Genomic DNA, 21,916 nt, shown 5'->3' with positions numbered 1-21,916 from the left:
CCAACCAATTATTGTACTCCTCGCACTGAATATTTGCTTACTTAAGGACCAGGATTCCTTCTTTAAAAATTCATTCCGAAAAATTCATTCTTCAACATCCTTTGTATTTTATTTACTCATTCCGAAATATTTGCTTCCTCAATTTTTTCTGCATTTTGTCATAATGTCTGAAGAGCGAAAAATTAGGGTTGCATTATATTGGGGGGTGAGGTTGTCGTGGAGAATAACTCAGTACACTATAGTTGTTCTTCATAGTCTATCGTTAAGTTATCACTCATATTGGATTGATATATTGGTATCTTTGATTTGTAAATTAAGAATGAGTGAGTAAATGTTCGGTTAATATTAAGGAAACCTAAAGATATTCATATTCGCTTACTCCGTAAGGGGTTGCTTGTTATGCTGAATTTAACATCGAAGACGATGAAACTCTAAAGATTTTTTGAGGACTCCGGATGAACACCGGGAACTTCTTGTGATAAAAAAGCTTAAAATGTATGTCAAGTCTGAAGACGTCCGCATTATTGAGGTTTCACAAAATAGGAATAACCCTCAAGCATCTAGTAGTGTTTTTGGAGCAGTTCTATCCGAACAAGTTCCGTTTGAAAGAGTCTGGCCAGATTTAAACTCATCTTCACGGACGAATGAGGAGCGAGGACATAATTTCTCCCCAAATTTACATAATTCACATATCGAGTAGTAAATTTCAATTTTTCTTGTAGTATGATTATTTTTATGTATCATATTTGTACTAGTACTTATATTTTTCAAAGGGGGCACCGGCCAAATATGAATTTTACAAGTTATGAACCAACCAACAGTTGGAATATACCCAATTTTGGTGGTTTGGATCATGTTGGTCCATCCACGAGTGATCAACCCGATAATGTGCATCATGGGCTATCAACAGATTAAGAATTGTAAGTTAAGAGATAAATTTAATATATTATGTTGGGATGACTTTGAGAAACTCATTATTGTATTGGTTGTGCAGTGAAAACGAGCAACATGATGGTCATGTCTTTACTCAGTTGCCCGAAGACGATATATTTAATCAGGATTTGGCAGATGCATAGAGTCAGGAAGATGATAGTGATTATGACAATAATGCTGATAAGCCTAAAGATCATACACCCTTTCTTGATGAGGGCGACGATAATGAGGAAACGAGCTTTGCTGATGAAAATGAGAATGAGCAACCTGATTTGACGAGGGAGCATAATGCCACTAATGAGCATGCTCCATATATGCAGACTCCACCTATCATTAGACGCAGAGTGTGCGAGTCTCATGTGCCCTTTCATTCACAGGATATTCCCTACCTTGATCAGTTGCTTAGTATGCCGGATGTGGATGCCCTCACAAGGGATCTTGTTGATAAAGAGCGCCTAAGCAGGACGGTGCGAATTTATAGCATAAAACACTATCGTGAGATCAAGGTTCATGAGTCATCTATGCAAGTATATGAGGTTATTTGTCGTAGATGGTTTCAAGGTTGTAAGTTAATGCTGTGTGCAAGAAAGTTGAAAACAAATATGTGGATGACGGGGAAATACATTGGCACCCACACTTGTGATATGGACACATTCAATGGAAATTATTTTAACTTGAATAATGTTGACTTGATTTACCTTGTCTTGATTCCACACATTGAATCGTCCATAAAGTGCAAGATTAAAGAGTGTATAACATCTATTGTGCAGGTACATGACTATACCATTCCCAAAAAAAGGCATTTTCGGGGTCAACTATGAAGTCCCTGGTGACAGCTGAAGGCTGAATGACGGCATATAGTGACGAGCATCGTGTGGCTCAGGGTAGTAACTGGGCTGATCATCTCCAATATCCTCCACAGGTACCTCAACGCCCCCTTGCTGGGGACCCCGTCCTCGCCGACCACCACGACCACGTGGGCAACCCCTTCCTCTCTAGGCACACCTGCCACGTCTACCACGTGTTAGGGCCATTGGTGGCCCATGATGGTAATCCTCAGGCGGCATGTACGCAGCCTCATAACCTAACCGGGCATCCTTTCGGGCAGCTCTCAATGTGTAAGCAGCAAGATCAGCAACCCGACGACCAAACCCGTGCACAACTGACTCTCCGTCGCTAGCATACTGTAGCATCTCCAGTCCCATCTGGTATAAATAGGGTAAGCCAATAGCCTACATAGCATATAACATATTAATTAAGGAAGGATGTTAAAGTAATGTAATATGATAAGTAATTATATCAAATAACATACTAGTGCCTCATGCCTCCCAGCGTATGGAACGTAGCGACCACCATCGCGATAAACGAGATTCCCGATCAGAAGGCAAGTAACACGGCAATACCAACCCATATACTTATGCTCCCCGTCAACACGATTATGTGAAAGGTATGGAGGAATCAGGCCATATCTCTGATCCCAATCCTCTATCTGGGCCTCTAGCCAGGCCAAGTATGTCTGGTCGACCTTAAACGATTATCCCGCACGTAATGTGTGGAATGCCAACTGGGAGGAATAGGTATAAGTTGGCATCGACCAAACTGTTGCAAGACTCGTCCAGTGGCATGATGATTGACTATATCGAGACATATAAGTGGGACTGAAGACATCCACATAACGCAATCGTGGGAGCAATAATCTAGCAATCCAGCGATGAGCTCGTCGATGTATGGCCTCTATATGAACTATTTATTAAACGCAAGAATCATGAGTAAATGCAAGACAAATCAAGCATTATCAAACAAACTTAGTCATATATTTACCTGAGCGTCTTCAAGTAAATCCAAAAGATCCATGTAATAAGGGATCTACCCACCTCCTAGCAAGTGGTATAAACGGTGGAGGTGGTGCATCTGGAGCTATCGGTGGGAGAGGGGGCTGGATCTGCAAGAACCGCTCCCAAGCCCAAACCTAATATTGAATGTGGACGAAAATTTGAGTAATTTTGTAGTATCCATGTTATAATCATAAAAAGAATTGATAATGTTATCACCTAAAGTGGCAGAATAAAATCGGTAATGTCTCTCACGGTGCCCATAGATGCCTTGCACAACTGCCTAAAAAGGTAGGCTAGAACAGCTCAACCCTAGTTGTACGTAGGTAACTTATTGTAACACTCCTCAAATTTATAAAAGTTTCAAGATACGCTAATTATAGAACTAAATTATTATTATTACTATTATTTTTATCTTGCCTATAGTGAAATATATATATATATATATATATATATATATATATATATATATATATATATATATATATACACACACACACACACACACACAATTGGATATATAATCAGGAAAATATTAATAATTTTAATATTATTAATTATTAAAAGTGAATATCATTAATTACTAATTAAGTCAAAACAAAAAAAAAAACAAAAAAAGAAGAAAGTAAAAGAAAAAGGGCGTGCAAGCCAAGCCCATAAAGGGCTCTTGGCAGGAAAAAGGCATAAGCCTTAGGAACGAAAAGGAACAGAACTTCACGTTCTGCTTGCCAAGAAACAGCAGCGGCTTTACAGCAAAAAACTCACGGAAGATTCTAGGTTTCATTAGGAATCATTAATTCTTGAACTCAGGTATATAAAATTCCTTATTGTGCAATACCCTACAATAGTATTAGGTAAGAATTGAGTAGTTAATTCCCTTTTTTTCTATATCAACAGTAAAGTTCTGTGTTTAGGTGCGAAAATTTGAAATTAATTAAAATACACTTGTTATTGTTGAATCGATTGTTTGACTGGTGTCAATTAGACTGGGGTTACGTATTGCCTTGAGAAGTTTTGAGGTGAGTTGATATAACCCTTTACCAAAGTGGTTTAACTCACTAGAGCATGCATACAAGGTGTTTGATGAATTGCATGAAAGAGTTACTATGTACTTAATTGAAGCGAGTATAGTTGCTCGTTTCTCTCTTCAATGCTTCTAACAAAAAGATAGTTAAATACTTTAGTAACAAACATTACTGGACAAGTTACCTCTTGATTTGGCTAGCAATTGAATTATAATATAAATAATCTTAACGAGCAAATTTTGCTACTGTCATTAGATAGGACTAGCTCCAGTTACTTTACAAAGCATAATCTAATAGTTCGTTCAATGTTATTAAGAAGTTTCGTGGTTAAGATCCAAACTGTCATTGACACTCATAATAGTCTTAAAAAGTTAGTTATCTCTATTTTTGACCTTACCATTTAAGTACAAATAATTTTTAAGCTCCTGTCATAATCCATGTGCACTTGAGATTTGAAAATATATTAACTTAGAAGTCTAGCTAAAGTTTAGATGATTTATTATGATATATGTGCATAAATTTTCAGATTTTGTGTTATTCTTATATGCCATTTTCATGTTAAAAAATTATGAAGAAGCAAGAATCTCCAGAAATACTTTTGAATATTTATTTCATTCTTACGCCATGTTTTATATTTAAGGATAACGATAGAGTATGTATTGGATGTTCCAGAAAAGATTTAGACCTGAAAAGTCACAAGAAGAAGTTTTAGAAAGAAAAAAATTTCGGGAGTATCCTTTATTCTGAGAAGGGGTCATCGTCCAGGCCGAGGGTCCTAACCAAGACGTTGACTTCCTGAAACTACTTGTGCCAAAGTAGGGAGCACACGAGCCGAGAGTCTTGTTGCTGAGAATTTACTTAGCTAAGCTAAGGTATGATACATGAGCGCTGAGAACCATGAAGCGAGTGGCATCTCGTGGATTGGGCCTATTCGATCAGGTTGGGATCGAACCCGTGCTGATCACACGGTGACTGAGACAGAATTAAGTTAGGATAGTTGGAACTCCCAAAGTATAAAGTGAAGTATTTTTTTATAAGAAAGAAAAAGAAAAAAATTTCTTTTAGAATATTCATAAACTGCTATTATGCAATTATTTTAGAATTATTCTTATAAGCTTTATGTTTTACATGCATTTAGAACATTTGCTCGTAATGTATATGTTATTAAAGTTTTCCCCCTGTTGTTGAGACTCACTGAGTACAATGGATGGTACTGACGTTCTCTTTTGGGAACCTACGGTGGTCTGCGGTACAACATACGAACCGGTTTTGCAGGCGAGCAGGCTACTGGTTAGGACTTCTTTATCTTCTAGTGCTATAGGTGAGCTCCGCTTTTGTTTGTGAGTATTCCTTAGAGTTATCTTTATTTAGTTATTTCTTTGTTTACTTAGATAACTGGCCAGGAAATCTCATATCCTGAGCAGTGCGTCAGTTTATTAGTAGAGGCTTCATAGACATAGTCGTTGGGTTAAGATTCGGATGTTTTTTATAATAACTTAACCGTAATTCAGTACTTACTAGAATAAAGTTTTGGAGTTGATTTGGTTAAATATTTAAATTAATCAAAAGTATTTGGTTAGAGTATTGCATTGTTGCATAAAAGTTTGGAGTTATAATAAATTTGATAAGCAGAGATGGTTCTCTCGGTCATGTTTAGTGATCGAGTGTTGGTCTCGGCTTGTTCAGAAAATGGGTCGTGTCAAACTTGGTATTAGAGCCACTCTTGTGTCAGCCTTGCCGATGGTGGGTCAGAGTTCAACTGAGTTTAGGCAAATCCTGGTTAGGCGGGGCAAACCTCAATGCTGAGTCTAGGCAAATCCTATGCGGTGGGGCAAACCTCAGCGAGGACGCTGTGTCCATAAGAGGGGGTGTATGTAACACCCCAGACTATAGACAAAATCCCACATCGGCAAACATAAGAGGGATGCTGGGTATATAAGTTAACAAGCCTTAGACCTTAGTGACGCATTTTAAACCCGTGAGGGCCTAGGCCTAGAGCAGACAATATCACTAGCGGGCTGGGCTATTAAAGATGGTATCAAAGCCACTCTTGTGTCATCCTTGCCGATGGTGGGTCAGAGTTTAACTGAGTTTAGGTAAATCCCGGTTAGGCGGGGCAAACCTCAGTGTTGAGTGTAGGCAAATCCCATGCGGTGGGGCAAACCTCAGCGAGGATGCTGAGTCCATAAGAGTTCATATGTGACTCCATACTTTGCAATTAACCTCAGACTAGAACCTGAACAACATAGTGAGCCATTCCTAGTATCTACTCCAGTTGGCGAGTCAGTGAAATTCACCAGAGTCTATAGAGGTTATATAGTTTTAGTCCAAGGTCGCAACACCAAAGTCGATCTCATAGAGTTAGAAATGGTGGATTTTGATATGATCATAGGTATGGACTAGTTGTCTTCCTGCTATGCCATGTTAGATTGTCATGCCAAGATATTTAGGTTCCAATTTCCAAATAAAGAATTCTTAGAGTGGAAGGGTAGTTCAGTATCGCTTGTAGGTAAGTTTATTTCTTATCTTAAGGCACAGCGAATGATCGGTAAGGGGTGTCTCGTCTATTGGCTCACATTATTAATCCAGAATCAGAACCACCAGCTCTTCAGTCAGTGCCAGTTATTCGAGAATTTCCAGAAGTTTTCCCAGATAACCTTCCCGGACTTCCTCCCCACAGAATCATAGACTTCGGCATTGATCTCATGCCAGGCACTCAGCCCATATCTATACCTCCTTATAGGATGGCTTCAGCAGAACTTAATGAATTGAGAGAACAGTTGAAAGACCTTCTTGACAAGGGTTTCATCAGACCGAATGTTTCACCGTAGGGTGACCCGGTCCTGTTTGTCAAGACGAAAGATGGGTCTCTCAGAATGTGTGTCGACTATCGGCAGTTGAATAAAGTTACCATTAAGAACAAGTACCCACTGCCAAGAATTGATGATTTATTTGATCAACTCCAGGGTGCAAAGTACTTTTCAAAAATAGACTTGAGGTTGGGGTACCATCAGTTGAGAATCAGAAAAGAGGATATATCTAAAACAACCTTTAGAACTTGCTACATGCACTATGAATTTCTAGTAATGTCCTTCGGGTTGAAAAATGCTCCAGCTGCATTCATGGACCTCATGAATAGAGTTTTCAATCCATTCCTAGATACCTTTATTATTGTGTTTATAGACGATATTTTGGTGTACTCTAAGAGCAAGGAAGATCATGCAGAACACCTCAGAATGGCCTTGCAGACCTTGAAGGTAAATGAGCTTTATGCCAAGTTTTCAAAATATGAGTTTTGGTTGCAGTCAGTGGCATTCTTAGGCTACGTAGTATCTAGTGAAGGAATAAAAGTAGACCCTCAAAAGACAAAAGCAGTCAAGAACTGGCCTAGGCCGACAATGCCAACTGAAATCAGGAGTTTCTTGGGGTTAGCTGGCTATTATAGAAGGTTTGTAGAGGGGTTTTCCTCACTTGCAGCTCCATTAACTAAGTTGACTCAAGAAGCAGTTAAGTTCCAATGGTCAGATGCTTGTGAGCAGAGTTTTCAAGAGTTAAAAAAGAGGTTGACCACTGCACCTGTGTTAACCTTGCCGACAGGTTCGGGTGGGTTCACAGTGTATTGTGATGCCTCCAGAGTGGGCCTTGGTTGTGTTCTTATGCAAAATGGAAAAGTTATTGCTTATGCTTCCAGGCAGTTAAAGAATCATGAAAAGAACTACCCACACACGACTTGGAGCTTGCAGCAATGGTGTTTGCATTAAAAATATGGCGAGCATTCTAAAGTGTTTACGGATCACAAAAGCCTCTAGTACATTTTCAAGCAAAAAAAATTAAATTTGAGACAGAGAAGGTGGCTCGAGCTATTGAAAGATTATGACATCAATATCCTTTATCACCCGGGCAAAGCTAATGTGGTAGCAGATGCACTTAGTAGGAAGTCAATGAGTGTCTTGGCCCATCTTGCAGTACAAAGGCGATCTTTGGGTCGAGAAATTCAAAAACTAGCAAATGATGGAATTAGATTGGATGAGACAGAAGAAGGAGATATAAATACTTATGCCTTAGCGCAATTCTCCCTTGTTGCGCATGTTAAGGCTAAACAAGACGAAGATCCGTACTTAGTGAAATTAAAAGAAGGAGTCAGAAACAAAGAAATCACTGCTTTCACTCTGGAAAGTGACGGAGTTTTGAAGTTGAATGATCGGTTATGTGTGCCTGATGTAGATGGTCTTAGGAAGGCCATAATGGAGGAAGCTCACAGTTCAAGGTACTCTATCCACCCAGGTGCTACCAAAATGTATCTAGATTTGAAAGAGTTGTATTGGTGGAAAGGCATGAAGAAACAAGTAGCAGATCATGTGGCTAAATGTTTAAATTGCCAGCAAGTCAAAGCCGAGCATCAGAGGCCTGGTGGCCTAGCTCAAGATATAAAAATACCATAGTGGAAGTGGGAGATGATTAATATGGAGTTCGTAGTAGGTCTACCTCGCATATACCGTAAACATGATTCAATTTGGGTTATTGTAGACCGACTAACAAAGTCCACGCATTTCCTACTAGTAAAGATGACAGATTCCGCAGAGCAGTATACGCAGTTATACATAAAAGAAATAGTCTGATTGCATGGTACTCCAGTTTCAATCATATTTGACAGAGGCCCTCAGTTCACGGCGCATTTTTGGCAGGCATTTCAGAAAAGATTAGGTACCAAGATCAATTTAAGCACCGCTTTTCATCCACAGACCGATGGCCAGGCAGAGAAGACCATTCAAACTCTCGAAGATATGTTGCGTGCGTGTGTTATAGATTTTGGAGGTAATTGGGATGATCACTTGCCACTTATAGAATTTGCTTACAATAACAATTATCAGGCCACCATTGGTATGGCTCCGTATGAAGTGTTGTATGGACGGAGATGTAGGTCTCCAGCGGGTTGGTTTGAACCAGTAGAGGTGTCGTTGATTGGTCCAGAGTTTGTTTGTGAGGCCTTGGAGAAAGTTCAGCTAATTAGAGAAAGACTTAAAGCGGCTCAGAGTCGTCAAAAGTCTTATTCTGACAAGAGGCATCGTGAGTTAGAGTTCATGGTTGGTGATAAGATGTTTTTGAAAGTTTCACCAATGAAAGGAGTTATGAGGTTTGGTAAGAAAGGGAAACTTAGCCCTAGATTTATCGGACCTTATGAAATTCTAGAAAAGAAAGGAATCGTGGCTTATAAGCTAGCGCTACCCGTTGAGTTATCCTCTGTTCATCCTGTCTTTCATGTGTCCATGCTTAGAAAGTACGTTCATGATGAGTCGCATATAATACCTGCCAATACCATAAAAATTAAAGAAGGTTTGACTTATGAAGAGGTACCTATAGAAATTCTCGATAGACAAGTAAGAAAGTTGAGAACAAAAGATATAGCATCGGTAAAAGTTTTGTGGAGTAATCATGATTCAAAAGAAGCTACGTGGGAGGTCGAGGAAGATATGAGGAAGAAGTATCCTTATTTATTTGAGTAACAAGGTATGTGAACCTAGGTTTGGCTTGACATTTATATTTCATTTATTAAATACAAGTTAGCAAGTGTTTATGTCCTTCCTAGATTATATTTAGTTATTGTAGTGATTTAGTTTATGCCAGAGTATATTTAGTTCATTAAAGTGATTTACTTTTGCTAAAGTGTTGTGCTTTAGATTCTTGTTAGTTATTGTGGTACCTCCTTGCCGGAGTGTGAGTAATTAATTTATGAGCTGTGTGTGGTGCCTATATATGGCATGTTATGGTATATTTGGTTATTGTTGGTGTAGTTATGGTATTTGTGATAGGGATACTTTTTGGATAGTCCAATTTACAAGGGAAACTCTACCGAAATTTTTGAAAATTTAGGGAGTTAGCCAAAATTTTGAGTCTCTTGGAAAAGTGAGTAGTGCTAAGAAACTTAAGATGTTCAAGGACCTAAGGAATGATTGTTAGCTTAAGAATAAGGCCCTAGCAACATTCGAGGACGAATGTTTTTAAGGAGGGAAGATTGTAACACTCCTCAAATTTATAAAAGTTTCAAGATACGCTAATTATAGAACTAAATTATTATTATTATTACTATTATTTTTATCTTGCCTATAGTGAAATATATATATATATATATATATATATATATATATATATATATACGTAAATAATTGGATATATAATCAGGAAAATATTAATATACGTAAATAATTGGATATATAATCAGGAAAATATTAATAATTTTAATAAAATTAATTATTAAAAGTGGATATCATTAATTACTAATTAAGTCAAAACAAAAACAAAAAAAGTAAAAGAAAAAGAGCGTGCAAGCCAAGCCCATAAAGGGCTCTTGGCAGGAAAAAGGCATAAGCCTTAGGAACGAAAAGGAACAGAACTTCACGTTCTGCTTGCCAAGAAACAGCAGCGGCTTTACAACAAAAAACTCACGGAAGATTCTAGGTTTCATTACGAATCATTAATTCTTGAACTCATGTATATAAAATCCCTTATTGTGCAATACCCTACAATAGTATTAGGTAAAAATTGAGTAGTTAATTCCCTTTTTTTCTATATCAACAGTAAAGTTCCGTGTTTAGGTGCGAAAATTTGAAATTAATTAAAATGCACTTGTTATTATAGAATCGATTGTTTGACTGGTGTCAATTGAACTGGGGCTACGTATTGCCTTGAGAAGTTTTGAGGTGAGTTGATATAACCCTTTACCCAAGTGGTTTAACTCACTAGAGCATGCATACAAGGTGTTTGATGAATTGCCCGAAAGAGTTAATATGTACTTAATTGGAGCGAGTACAGTTGCTCGTTTCTCTCTTCAATGCTTCTAACAAAAAGATAGTTAAATACTTTAGTAACAAACATTACTGGACAAGTTACCTCTTGATTTGGATAGCAATTGAATTATAATATAAATAAGCTAAACGAGCAAATTTTGTTACTGTCAGTAGATAGGACTAGCTCCAGTTACTTCACAAAGCATAATCTAATAGTTCATTCAATGCTATTAAGAAGTTTCGTGGTTAAGATCCAAATTGCCGTTGACACTCATATAGTCTTAAAAAGTTAGTTATCTCTATTTTTGACCTTACCATTTAAGTACAAATAATTTTTAAGCTCCTGTCATAATCCCTGTGCACTTGAGATTTGAAAATATATTAATTTAGAAGTGTTCTAGCTAAAGTTTAGATGATTTATTATGATATATGTGCATAAATTTTCAGATTTTTGTGTTAGTCTTATATGTCGTTTTCATGTTAAAAACTTATGAAGAAGCAAGAATCTCCAGAAATACTTTTGAATACTTTTTTCATTCGTACGCCATGTTTTATATTTAAGGATAACGATATGAGTATGTATTGGATGTTCCAGAAAAGATGTAGACTTGAAAAGTCACAAGAAGCCGTTTTAGAAAGAAAAGATTTTTGGGAGTATCCTTTATTCTGAGAAGGGGTCATCGTCCAGGCCGAGGGTCCTGACCAAGACGTTAACTTCTTGAAACTACTTGTGCCAAAGTAGGGAGCACACGAGCCGAGGGTCTCGTTGCTGAGAATTTACTTAGCTAAGCTAAGGTATGATACATGAGTGCTGAGAACCATGAAGCGAGCGGCACCTCGTGGATTGGGCCTATTCGATCAGGTTGGGATCGAACTCGTGCCGATCACACGGTGACTGAGACAGAATTAAGACAGGATAGTTGGAATTTCCAAAGTATAAAGTGAAGTATTTTTTATAAGAAAGAAAAAGAAAAGAATTTCTTTTAGAATATTCATAAACTGCTATTATGCAATTATTTTAGAGTTATTCTTATAAGCTTTATGTTTTACATGCATTTAGAACCTTTGCTCGTAATGTATATGTTATTAAAGTTTCGCCCTTTGTTGTTGAGACTCACTGAGTACAATGGATGGTACTGACATTCTCTTTTGGGAACCTACGTTGGTCTGCGGTACAACGTAGGAACCGGTTTTGCAGGCGAGCATGCTACTGGTTGGGACTTCTTTATCTTCCAGTGCTATTGGTGAGCTCCGATTTTGTTCGTGGAGTATTCCTTAGAGTTATCTTTATTTAGTTATTTCTTTGTTTACTTAGAGAACTGGCCGGGAAATCTCATGTCCTGAGCAGTGCGTCAGTTTATCAGTAGAGGCTTCATAGACATAGTCGTTGGGTTAAGATTTGAATGTTTTTAATAATAACTTAGCCGTAATTCAGTACTTACTACGAATAAAGTTTTGGAGTTGATTTGGTTAAATATTTAAATTAATCAAAAGTATTTGGTTAGAGTATTGCCTTGTTGCATATAAAGTTTGGAATTATAATAAATTTGATAAGCAAAGATGGTTCGCTCGGTCATGTTTAGTGATCGAGTGCCGGTCCCGGCTTGTTCAGAAAATGGGTCGTGACACTTATCTGGCTGCTCTAGACGATGCAAAAATTGTAGGCTAACATGGTTTTCCAAAGTGTTCGAGAAAAGAATACCACCAAATATCATCAATAGCAACAGCCTCGGCTGCCGCTCAATAACCTCTAATGGTGAGTCATATGTGATCTCCGTGTGCAGCGCCTCCAGATGTTGCCTAGCGGCCGACAATTGCAATCGACTAGCATCACTCACACCAGTTGGCTCCGCAGGCTAAAATTCGGTGAGCCTCTGCAACATATGCAGATAGTCGACTCTCGTATAATCCCTAAGAGCCTGTGAGTAGCTAATAACTATACCATCAACGGGTAACCCGAGTAGAACCTCCACGTCCAATAGCGTGATGGTAGTCTCGCCGATAGGTAGATGAAATGTGTGAGTCTCCGGTCTCCACCGCTCGATCATAGCCGTAATTAGGGGCCAGTCGAACTACAACCGGCCAATCTCTATAATCTGGTAAAACCTCATCCGCTGAAGGTATGTAACTGTACGGGGATGAAGTCGGTGGTCCCTAATGAACTGCCAAAGATCGTCTATACGTCTGGGATAGAAGATTTGAGACAGCAACTGTCGATCCCAGATGTGAAAACCTATGGCCACCCTAGAGCAACAGTAGCTCTGGAACAACATATCCAGGATGCATAGACAGAGGATCTATGACGATGTCTGTAAATTGAATAATATTAATTAAAGTATTTTTTTCTTTAATCGTTTAACATCTCTAAATATATTGCGATATTTTTTATATTAATATTTAATCGATAAATTTTCTATATTATTATTTAGGTTGATAAATAAAATATTTATTTATAGGTTAGTTTTTTAGATTTTTCGACTAAAATTCAACAGGGTTTTGTTTGAACTGTCAACTTTTTTTCATATTTATTAATCGTTATAAGAAAATTAAATATTTAATTCGTTTAACTAATCTTGATATTTTTAATAATTATTTATTTAAAAGATACTATTAATTTTTTTTTGCATTCATAACGATTTATTTAATACTTTTAAATAAAAAAAACAGCACAATATCTTTTACGTACTGTCAATTTTTTAACAATCTTTATTCTTGATTAAAATAATACTAAATACTTAATTTTTTTAACTATTTGATATTATTTTTAAAAATTTACTATTAAGTATTTATTTCATTCATAACGATTTGTATGTTAATTTGTTATATTTTACACAAAAATCTCTTTTATACTGCCAATTAATTATTTATGATTCATATCTAATTTTTTATTCATATCTAATTTTTGATTCTTATCTAATAATACATTTACTATACACTTAATGATTGATTAAAATTTGATCCATAATTGAGTACTCTAATCGGATTAGTTAATGAGGATACATAGATTTTATCCTACATTAAAGAATACTAAAGAGTACTAAAGGCACACTACTCTAAATGGCCATAAATAACATCAACTTACATAAATTAAAATTTATTATCAGTCTACTAGGAGGCACTACATAACACTAAAGGGCACTAAATAATACTAAAGTCACATATTATTGTTGTACAGCTATAATTGTATGTCAACGATAAAAACAGTAAACATATAACACTAATTATTCAACAAAGGAATAATATACAATTTTCATAATTTTTTGCACAAAAATAAACTAATCAGGATAAAAAACAAAAACAAAATAATGACAAAACGGATATAATATAGTAATAACAACTAATTACTCAATTATATACATGACTTATATTAAAAAAGTGATTCGGAATATCTATTTTTCGATTTTTTTGAATGGAGAAACAATGAAGATTTGACAACTGAATCGGGCAAACGTCTTGGATCGAGTGTTAGATCGATAAAATAATTATGGGACAAGATTTCGGGGAAAGGGTGGGCTCCAATGGAGTTTTTAGCTTTTAAAAATGGAGAGGGGGTAGGGAGTGGAGACCGTTTTGGAGTGGGTTCAGTCGTGAAGGAGGCTGACCTTTTTAAATAGGTATAGCGCATGCATTAGATGCGCTATACCTGACTGTCTTTTTACATTCAGGTATAACGCATTTATATATTTCATGTGCTATATATAAAAAGGTTACCAACTATTTTTTACCTATTTTGGTGCTTTGAGTCCAAAAGGCAACATTTTGGTTCCGGTCCCCCCTTTTAGTTGACCAAGGCAATAACTTACCTGAGGTAAGAGGAAGAGTATAGCTTCTTTTATAAAGGGCTAAAAAGGAGACCAGTAGGGGTGAATGGGACTAGATTTGACAAGAACACTATTATATTGTATCTGATTTTATTATTTTTTTGGGGTTAAATCTGGAAACAAGCATTGTCGGTTTTATGTGGCTTGCAGAAGATTTTCTTATAAAATATAGTACTAGAAATGCCCACAAGGAATGTCTGCATCTTGATGGTCCTTTGATTAACAGTTTAAATAAATTAAATTGCCAAGATAAAAATAAGGTTACAAATGTTGCAATATTCAATTTTGTAGCTAGTGGAAACAGCTAAACAAAGATGCTCTAAAACAAAGATATCACTACTGATATCTTGCTTTGCTTCATTATTTGGAAAAAGGGATCTTTGCTTTTCACCACATCTCCAAAATCACACATCAAAGGAACTTGCACTATTGCTGTATGCCATCTTTGAGAAAAAAAACCTTCATGTCTCTGTCTGGAAATCTTACCTTCCACTTTAAAATTGATAGGTTTAACCATATACTCAAATATTGGCGCGATTCATTCATCGTTTTGTGTGTTCTGGTCGTCATCACCTTCAACGTGATATTGTTTGACAGCAACAAATATTTTCTCAGGTACCAAGGGTCCATCTTCATGATCTACTAATTTAGTTTCCCATCTCAGGCCGGCAGCAATTTTCCTAACCTTGTTCAGTACTTCAACTCCATCTCGAAGAATGACCGACCCTTCAGGACGCAAAACACGGTCCATTTCTAGAAGAATATCTTCAAATTCACACCTGTTTACAATAATATAGCTTTGAGAATCAGCATATCGCTTTGAGAATCAGCATCTCTTCTACGTAATATATATCCGATTTTCATAGATAGCTATAGATCCCTCTCAATTATATAAAAATCAGAGCATAGATCCATTTCTTTAAAGAAGAGTTTAAGAACGCTTACTTATCCTCGTACAAAGTGAACAAGCGATTAGCATGAAGGAGATCATATGTCCTCGGGTAGGTAGAGAAGCCTTCACACCTGAAAGTAGAATAAAATCGAAATTAATCCCAGTTTCAGAAGCAATATTCTCAACTATTCCCAGTGTCAAACAGTAACAGAAGAATGACACTTGACCAAGGATATCCTTTCAAACATGCAAGTAACAGTAGATTGTGAATGTTTCATTTGAATCCTAGATGCGATAGGTTTTCAGTAAATAAAAGGGAAGGTCTTTCCAAGTTCTTGATAATTGGGGTAGGTGGATAGGCTGAATGCCCATTAAAGTAAACCAGCAAAATTCTTTACCATTTGCCAAAAAAAAAAAGTTTAGTTGATAAGAAACCATTAGCGGTACGTACCAGTCATGGTATATGCCAATCAAGCCCCTCTCGTATACGACACCAAGAGTGTTTTCAGCAATAGTTGGGACAACATTCATTACCCACAGTTTAGGAGAGTCTAGTGCTGCAGCAAATCCTCCAAGTCCGGCATTCATGTCCATTATGTTGTGGTATCTTGTGGTGCCAAGTAGGCTAATGATCCTCTTGTAAGAAGCGACGTGTTTCTTCCAAAGCTTATTATCCTCTTGATAAGACTCAATTGTCACCCCAGGAACCATTTCATTGGCTACACGTGGCGGAACTGCAAAAAGCCTAGCTGGAAACTTCTTCAATTCCCCTCCAGCTACTTCATCAGAACTCTGGACGTCAGGGTAGGGGGTTATGCATGCGTCCATTTTTTTATACCTGAATCACCATTTTATACAAAGTAGAAATATAAACACAAATTAGTACTTACATAATGGGACCAATCTAGCATTCAATATTTATGGTGACAAGTGAAGAGGGTCTCTGGAGTATAAATAAAAGTAATTTGACAAGAGGGCTATATTAACTCACCAGACATTATCAGTATCCTTTGTTTGACATATGCTGGCAGATTTCCTTCTGCTGCATGATTTTCCATTTATTTTTTTCCTCCATATAGCTACATCACCTTTTTCATATTTCTTTTCCCAGCAAAGAAGCTCAGCAAAATCTTCAATCCTCTTTTGCTCAGCTTTCACATCAGCAATTGTCCTGTTCCAAACTTTGTGATAGGTCTTCCAATTAAGTGGAGGACCAGAGAGTATCCAGTATCCACCAGGTCTCAAAACTCGATCGACTTCCATCATGTACATACCCTCTGCACATACAAGCCAATTATTAGCAAGCCAGAAAATTCACCATTGAAAGTTAAAGTCATCGCTGGCAATTTTAATTTTCTCAGGATAAGCTAAAGTCACAATCACTACTTAGAATTATTAACATACAGCACCTATTTTTATTCATTACATGATTCCAACAAGGATCTTTCCTCTTACACAGAGGATTTTACAGTTTGGACGGTGTCGGTCACACTATAGGCTCATTTCAAAATCCAAATCTCTGTCACTAACTCTTTTACGATAGTTGTCAATGGCAATCCTCGTAAATGGTTAATTCCACCTTTACATTTATCATTTATGTAGCAAAGCAGGTTCAGGTCTTAGATTGAATCTTGCAAGTACCTGTCAGTGTAACATTTATGTGTTTATTCCTCTCTAAACACTTACAAATTGGAACTAATAGTCCAATAATTCATGCATTCTAAGTTATAACATTTCCACATTTTATCTATAGCATATAGGAACCACAAATTTATGAATGCTAGTTACGAACATAAAATGTCCTCCAATTTAAGTGTGACTCACATCCAAAGACTTTGACATCATTTGTGTAAAGAATGAAATATCTAACACCAAATAATACAGTCCAAAACTTCGCAGCAACATCAAAACTTCTCTTTTTAAAAGCTTAGAAGGCTAATGCTTTTCATTTTAATAAAAAAACAGTTACATCAATATACACAAAGATGATGATACTTTAGAGTTAGTGGACAAAGGCTTATCTGCCCTATGGCAATCAACGCATATTTTCAGAGTCATCAGAACCTATATACCTTGTTTCCAATTTTTTCCTTTTTTTGATAAATACTGTTTCCAATTTTATGTTTCCAAAAGGTTCCACAGATCTTAAGTCCATCTAATAAGAGATAAAGAAGACAAAAAGAAGGTCTATATCAGAAAATTTGGTAAGCTTGTTAAACTATATCTTGCGCAAATTACCGTTTGATGCCCAGGGAATGAGACAGCGAGAACAATGAGACATGTCAAATGCTCTTGATGGGTATGGAAGGTGTATGGAACCAAACACCCCAATAACAGCAGGTACACCTCGCTCCAATGCAAATTGCACTTGTGCTTCATGATTGTCCTTAGGTGCAAATGACATCGCCAGAATATTTCTCTTCAGCAAGTAAGCACCCCAGCTTGCAACCTTATCACATGATATGTGAATGTAATAAGTTGTCTATTATCGATACTTCAAAAAAGCATGATATTTGATGAATAATAACAAGCATTAATGCAGAGTACTTCAAAAAAGCATGATATTTGATGAATAATAACAAGCATTAATGCAGAGAGAAACCCTTTTTCTTGTAGAATGTGATTACTTAAAAACAGGAAAAGACTCAACAACAGCACGAGAAGAACTTGCAGATATTCTGGCAAGTGAGATTGACTATTTATTAGTTTTGAGTTTTTAAACCTGAAAACAAGATTTTACAAGGTATATCAAAGATGGTGAAGGACAGACTACTTTTTATGACCCGTATGCTATATTAGACTCCAGAATTTTCAAATATTCGCTGTAGTAAATCAACTGGGATAGTATCCTTTCCAGCAACTTTCAAGGAAAGAGGGTATTCTCACAGGTAAATGGAAAGTATTTAGATAGTCACTTCAATGACCGCAGCGATTAAATATCCCATTTAAGCTTTCAATGGCATAACCACTATAAATAGCACTGTCACAAGTAAATGAGAACTAGTCAAGTATCACTATGTTAACAGAGGTTTTAAAATATGTGTTACCGTTAAGAACACAGTGGTCTTAGTAATGCAGTTTTGCTCATCGACAAGAACTTGTTTAACATGAATCAGGTAAATTCTCCTCTTTCATTATAGTCCAAAATAACCACCAAAGATAATCAGCATCATGGACATAGCTTTCTTAATGGAATTACTAGTAAAATTTTAAGGGAAAGGAGGAAAAAAGGAAGAGAAAACATACCCCACAACCAGTGTCAAGAGCAGTTCTTATCATGCCACTTTTAATTGGAATCACAGATGCAAGTTCATCAATATATGCATCTGCTCCTTTAGGAAACATTGTACCCCCTCCTGGAAATTTGAAAACGTTTCCCTGAAACTGTACCCAGTTCTGGACTGCCTTCTCAACTGTCAAGTGTTTGTAAGGAACATTAGCATAGTAGGCATAATCACGGCTTTTCGGCCATGGAAATGGAGTTGTGTATCCTTTGGGTGCTAGAATCAAACAACGAAGCTTTTCATCGTCTGGAGGGCAATGCCTTTCTCTATATATCATATTTTCCCGTGGGAACGTCATAGCTCGGTCTTGTTCTTGGCAGGGAGTATAGTCAGTGTATTTAGCATCACATGACTTGTATACTTTAGTTTTTGGTTCTGAAGATTCAATCATTTCCACATAATTATGGTGTGATTCAAAATCCAGAGTGGATGGTGGAAAGATATTGCAGTCAGCAGTTTGCTCGGTCACTGCTAGTGCTAATTTATCTCCCTTTCCGGACCCACTCTTCTGCCAAACTCCTATTAGATAAAAGAAACAGCAAAGGCCAATTACAATCAATATAGAGATTGGCCGTCGTGTTCTGTTGCTTGGTGCATGATACTTGGACGCCATTATCTGCTTGCGGCAGCACCAGAAGTTCCCTGTGGCATAAAGAAGTTAGAATTTCGAGCAATTTCCAGGATACGAAAGATACTTTTCTTCTAAAAGTAAGTTTCATATAATCATCTCAAGCCAAGAGAACAGTAGCTTCATATCCACTAAGTCTCATGATACAGGCAACTCACTGGTTCTTGACAGCCGAACAGTAACAGCTCGACTGAAATTCTCAAAGGACACAAACTCAAAGAGACCTAATATAATCTAATTGCATAAATGGATGAATTCTTAATAGTTTTATTTATAGATAGTCAAGATTTAACCTTTATATCAGAACATAAATGTTTCTTTAACTTCCTCACTTTATTTCGTGGATAGTACAACAGCCAAGTGGAATGACTACTCACACTGAAGAGTCAAGATTTCATCAAAGAACTCAGAAAATAATACATCACCATAAGACTTCTGATTGAAAAACAAAAGGGGAGGGGGGGGGGGGAATTTAACAAAAAGATCTTTGTACTACAACTTAGGAGAGTAAGTGCATCAATTGACTAACATACAACAACAACAACAACAACCCAGTATAATCCCACAAGTGAGGTCTGGGGAGGGTAGGATGTACACAGCCTTACCCCTACCCTGAAAGGGCAGAGAGACTGTTTCCGATAGACCCTCGGCTAAATAAAATACGAAAGAAGCACTGATAGCAGGTAATAGCAAGACAATATATTTAGAAAACTAAAACCAAGATAGCAATAGGGACTATGAAAGAAGTATTGATAGCAAGTAACAACAATACAAGGTATGTAGTGGGAGCAAACTAAGGGAGTAGTTGTGGCAAGTAATAACAGTACAAGATGCGACAATAGCAAGCTAAGGATAAAGGGGTGCCATACTAACACTAATACTGTTGAACTAATAAAGACAAAGAGAAACGCTCGGCCACCCATTAACCTTCTACCCTAATCCTCAACCTCCACATCAATTAACTAACATATTCAAATAATTAACTGAATTCTCCAAATAAGCAATCACCAGACACAGATCTCGCAAAACTGAAAGTTAACCTTTTCAAGGAAAATGATATCCATTGATCTACAAAGTTAAAGAAAACAAAAGGGTACACAAAAAAAAAGGATGAAAACTTGATCAAATAACAAGAACTCAGTGTCTTCGTACTAGGACACAAATCAGTTTTAACTATTTCACTTTACTTCATATAACACATCCCTTGGGACAAATATTCACAATGAAGTTACTGTATTATCAAAGAACTCAATAAAGACTAAATCACCATAATTCTGACTTCTGCTTGAAAAGCATTAAGAAAAGGGGTAAAAAGAGCAAATCTAACAACATAGAGCAGAAAGTGCATCAAGCAATTAACACACTTTAGTAATGAACTGAATTCTCTGAAACAAGAAATCACAAAATACAGATCTCGGAATGTTCAAAAGAAAATCATACTCATTGATCCACAAACTTAAAGAAAAAAAAAGGGTACACACAAAAAAAAAATGAAAACTTCATCATCAAATAGCTAGAAGCTGAAACAATAAAGTTTGGATCACTACTACACAGAAAACCAAAACCATTGCAGCAAAGTACAAAAACAGTAAAATTATAAAAAGATCAAGACTTTAGTTCATTACCAAGAAAGCAGAGGAGCTCCCCTCAGTCCTCAGTAGACAAGTGAGAGATCTGAAGCTAAGGTTTTCTAATGATTATAGAAGGGAACAGAAAGCAGCAGCCTACACATACTCTGCTATAAATGCACTGTATTTTGAAAGAAAGATAGATTTTTTAAAGAGGATGAATCAATGGAGTAGATTAGAAGTAGAAGTAATTAGTTAAAGATCAGAATTGAGAAGTTCCCCATTCAACTTTTTGAGCAGTAAAAATGAGGAGATTCAGTACAGTCCAGCCGGGGGTGGATAATAATAATAATAATAATGGGTACAGTGTGAAAAGGTGGAGAGACCGCGTTAGGACTCTTGTTCTTTTTTTATTTTTTATTTTTCTTTTTTTTTTTTATAAGCATGTAAGTAGGGATCATATTTTCAGCCAAGTGGATAATTAAAAAGGGACCAAGTTCATATTTCCTTTTTCAATATTTTTTTTACTTTGAAAAAAGGGAGATATGCAAAATTTTAATGAATTATCTGTAAATTTTTCGTTAGATAAAATTTTAAGGTCGATATATTTTATCACCACTTCTAGACAGAGGAATTAACTTTACTAATAAGTCGATTGTTTGAACGCCATAAGCGCATATCCGAGAATTGCAACTTTCTCTTTACCTTTTAAACTTGATTTGGTAGCAGACATATTTTACATATTTAGTTTTATTTCAAGTAATTTGTGAAAAAATAACACAAGCATGCAACAGTATCTCAAATTTATTTTTCCATATAAAAAAAAAAGGTCTTGATTCATCTGTCTACATCATAACCCAGCTGGTTTTCCAAAAGATCCAGAATACCATTTTATACTGGGGAGGACAATTATTATGACAATTTTGTGTATGACATGAATAGATTCACAGATGAAGATGGCTTAATTATTTAATGTGACCGACAACAATTTTTTGTTTATTTCTAAAAATGGACTGTTGGATTTTCCGCAGCTAACTGTAATAATAATATTCTGATACTTATATATATCTTAGATCTGGATGCTTAGATGGACCCAAGAGACCCAAGTTTATGCTTTAAAAAAATGAAATGGTAATATGATTAATAAA

The 21,916-nt window shown here is 36.5% G+C and overlaps 1 protein-coding gene and 1 long non-coding RNA gene across 2 annotated transcripts; one reads left to right on the top strand and one right to left on the bottom strand.

Moving 5' to 3' along the window:
* Positions 1-3,437: 3,437 nt before the first annotated feature.
* LOC142179440 (uncharacterized) lies at positions 3,438-12,016 on the top strand. Its single transcript, XR_012707561.1, has 3 exons — positions 3,438-3,575; positions 4,980-5,111; positions 11,759-12,016. It is a non-coding gene; the product is annotated as an uncharacterized LOC142179440 (long non-coding RNA).
* A 2,594-nt stretch (positions 12,017-14,610) lies between these two features.
* LOC107826404 (putative methyltransferase PMT14) lies at positions 14,611-21,152 on the bottom strand. Its single transcript, XM_016653380.2, has 7 exons — positions 20,826-21,152; positions 18,535-19,214; positions 17,527-17,737; positions 16,280-16,565; positions 15,740-16,126; positions 15,342-15,419; positions 14,611-15,175 (listed from the first exon to the last, which is right to left on the bottom strand). The coding sequence occupies exons 2-7, from the start codon at positions 19,183-19,185 to the stop codon at positions 14,935-14,937; spliced, it is 1,854 nt and encodes a 617-aa protein (XP_016508866.1). The 5' UTR covers positions 19,186-19,214; positions 20,826-21,152; the 3' UTR covers positions 14,611-14,934.
* Positions 21,153-21,916: the final 764 nt, after the last annotated feature.

This window comes from Nicotiana tabacum, chromosome 1 (genome assembly GCF_000715075.1).
Source record: "Nicotiana tabacum cultivar K326 chromosome 1, ASM71507v2, whole genome shotgun sequence".
Classification (NCBI taxonomy): domain Eukaryota; kingdom Viridiplantae; phylum Streptophyta; class Magnoliopsida; order Solanales; family Solanaceae; genus Nicotiana; species Nicotiana tabacum.
This window is presented reverse-complemented; position numbering and strand designations above follow the sequence as displayed.